The sequence below is a fragment of the Triticum dicoccoides genome, chromosome 3B (assembly GCF_002162155.2).
Source record: "Triticum dicoccoides isolate Atlit2015 ecotype Zavitan chromosome 3B, WEW_v2.0, whole genome shotgun sequence".
NCBI classification, from domain to species: domain Eukaryota; kingdom Viridiplantae; phylum Streptophyta; class Magnoliopsida; order Poales; family Poaceae; genus Triticum; species Triticum dicoccoides.
Genome location: NC_041385.1, coordinates 842,334,222 through 842,336,563, shown reverse-complemented (window position 1 = coordinate 842,336,563; position 2,342 = coordinate 842,334,222). Strand labels below are relative to the sequence as shown.

Genomic DNA, 2,342 nt, shown 5'->3' with positions numbered 1-2,342 from the left:
CAGACAGCAAGAAAAGAAAAGAAAATACATCCAGCTCGCCGGCCAGCCAAATGGCCAAAACCGCACACACGCAAAAAGTTGTCCCTTGACCCGGCTCTGCCTTGGAGGCTCCTCCACCCGCACGCGCCCTCTACTTAACCAGCCTTCGTCGAGCTTGCGCTAGGCAGAGACTGTTTTGGCAGTAGCACACCTCTGTTGCCGTGACATTAATCGCCTTGCCGACGACGTCCCTGCCCTGACTTGTGAGTAAGTGACAGGGAAGCCATGCCGGTCAAGAGCGGCGCCAGCTTCCGGCTCACGGCGCTACCGATGATTGTCATGGCGCAGCTGCTCGCCGCTGCCGTGTTCACGCTCACCCTGGTATGGGTGCTGCACTTCAGGGAGGGCGTCACCTGGGAGATGGGCTCTATCCCGCAGCTGGTTTACACGGTAAAACTCACGACTCTCCTCAACTCTCGAGGGGATATGTTTCGCCGAGATATGCACAACTCTGCCTATCTGAACCTAAGTGAGGCTGATAGTCCAACAGACTATCCTATTTCCTCAACACACCAGATAGGGACTAATAAATTCCAATTATGTTTAGCTTCGTGGTAGGTTTAGCTAAAAAAAAGTTGCACAAAAGGATAGTGTTTTTTTAGGAATAGTGTTTTTACTATAGAGATTTGTTGCTAAGCTTTTTAATGCACTTATCACCTCACCTAAACACTAATGCATTGAAAGAGGCCTAATGATCCTTTGATTGTTTTATTTTGATAGGCACACCCCCTCTTCATGGTCATCGGCCTTGTCATTTGCACCGGAGAAGGTAAACTCATTCAATTTGAAGGATTTTCACAGGAAAAATTATAGGAATGAGGATTTAAGAGGAAAGCTCCATGTAGATGCATTCAGTTTGTAGGAAACAAGCACAATTTTTCTCAGTGATACGCTCGCAAAAAAAAAATTCTCAGTGAAACTGTTTGTTTCTTACGTTTTTGGAGGAAACTACATTTTTTTCCAACCGGGTCAACCCTCTTTCCATTACTTGCTTAACTGAAATATAATGTTTGTTACACCAACCAACAAATAGGGCAAGGGGAGGGAGGGGGAACTGGAGCAATAACAAGATATCCATGGAAAGTGTTCGATATCGAAATACCCTTTTTGATATCGGAACACCTTCCACTAGATGAAACCTGTTAACACTAAACATCAGCTCAACATAGCACAAAAGACTAGCCTACTAAACAGGCAAACTAGAAAGTTAATTGTAAAAGAGACATCTAGATAGAACCACAAAACAGCCTATTATCTAACTCGCAACTCGGATATTAAAGGAAAGTACATATTGATTAAAATATCAGTCCTTTATCTTAAAAAATAATCAAATATCCTTTTTGCGTAGAAATAAGTCGAGGCAATTCCTCATTTCGGCAAATGCGTCATTCTATTATATTTATGTACTGTTCAAAATTCATATGCTGTTTTGTTTCCTCCAAACTAAAAAGACTCACCTAGATAACTTGCATTGGACGATCGATGTGCAGCGGTGATGGCGTACAGGATCGTGCTGGGCCCGCGTGCGGCAAGGAAGGCGGTGCACCTTTTGCTGCATCTGCTTTCCCTGGGCTTCGCAGCCGTTGGGTTGTACGCCGCCGTCAAGTTCCACCGCGATTCCGGCCTCCCTGACATCCACTCCTTGCATTCCTGGCTGGGAATAGCCACCATCGGCCTCTATGCCCTTCAGGTATGCCAATCAATTGCATATTGTCATTCCTTTAAATTTCAAACAACATAAAAAAGTTATTTCAGTATATCACAGTCCAAAAATACTTGCTTAGTTCATGTACATGTCAATCGTGATTGGTTGTGCAGTGGCTGGTGGCTTTCGTGTACTTTGTGTTCCCTGGGGCTATGATGACCATGAGGGCAGACTACGCGCCGTGGCACATCTTCTTCGGCATCGTCATCTTCCTCATGGCCGTTTGCACTGCTGAGACCGGCCTCGCCAAGTACATCTTCCCTGGCAACGACTACCCAAGCGAGGCGTTCGTCGTCAACTTCCTTGGGATCTCCATATTCGTGTTTGGTGTTACCGTTGTCCTAGCCGTCATCCTTCCGTCAAGATACTAGGTAACTGCAACTCAGCGGAGTATGATGGCTAGGCGGTGGAGAAGAAAACCAATTGCCCGGCTTAATTATTCATCAGCGGATCTCACTTAGTAAGCAGATGTAAAGCTTCCAATCAAAAAACTTTCACATGTTTTTACATGTCCGTCGGTGTCTTGTAGAGGTATATTAGTTACACATGACTTATTTGAATGTGGGGGTGTAACCTCTTATCATCGGGGTCTGTCGAC

The 2,342-nt window shown here is 45.3% G+C and overlaps 1 protein-coding gene across 1 annotated transcript; it reads left to right on the top strand.

Annotated features, from left to right (window-relative positions):
- The first annotated feature begins 264 nt into the window (after positions 1–264).
- On the top strand, positions 265–2,115 carry LOC119282606 (probable ascorbate-specific transmembrane electron transporter 1). The gene is made up of 4 exons (XM_037562775.1): positions 265–429; positions 760–808; positions 1,530–1,729; positions 1,858–2,115. Exons 1-4 carry the CDS (start codon positions 265–267, stop codon positions 2,113–2,115), a joined length of 672 nt encoding a protein of 223 aa, XP_037418672.1.
- The last annotated feature ends 227 nt before the right edge of the window (positions 2,116–2,342 follow it).

Bases quoted from the DNA above. Each gene is read 5' to 3' on its own strand.
- LOC119282606 (XM_037562775.1), top strand. From the start codon at position 265: ATGCCGGTCAAGAGCGGCGCCAGCTTCCGGCTCACGGCGCTACCGATG. The intron at 430-759 runs GTAAAACTCACG...TTATTTTGATAG, and splicing joins TCCCGCAGCTGGTTTACACG to GCACACCCCCTCTTCATGGT. The intron at 1,730-1,857 runs GTATGCCAATCA...TTGGTTGTGCAG, and splicing joins TCGGCCTCTATGCCCTTCAG to TGGCTGGTGGCTTTCGTGTA.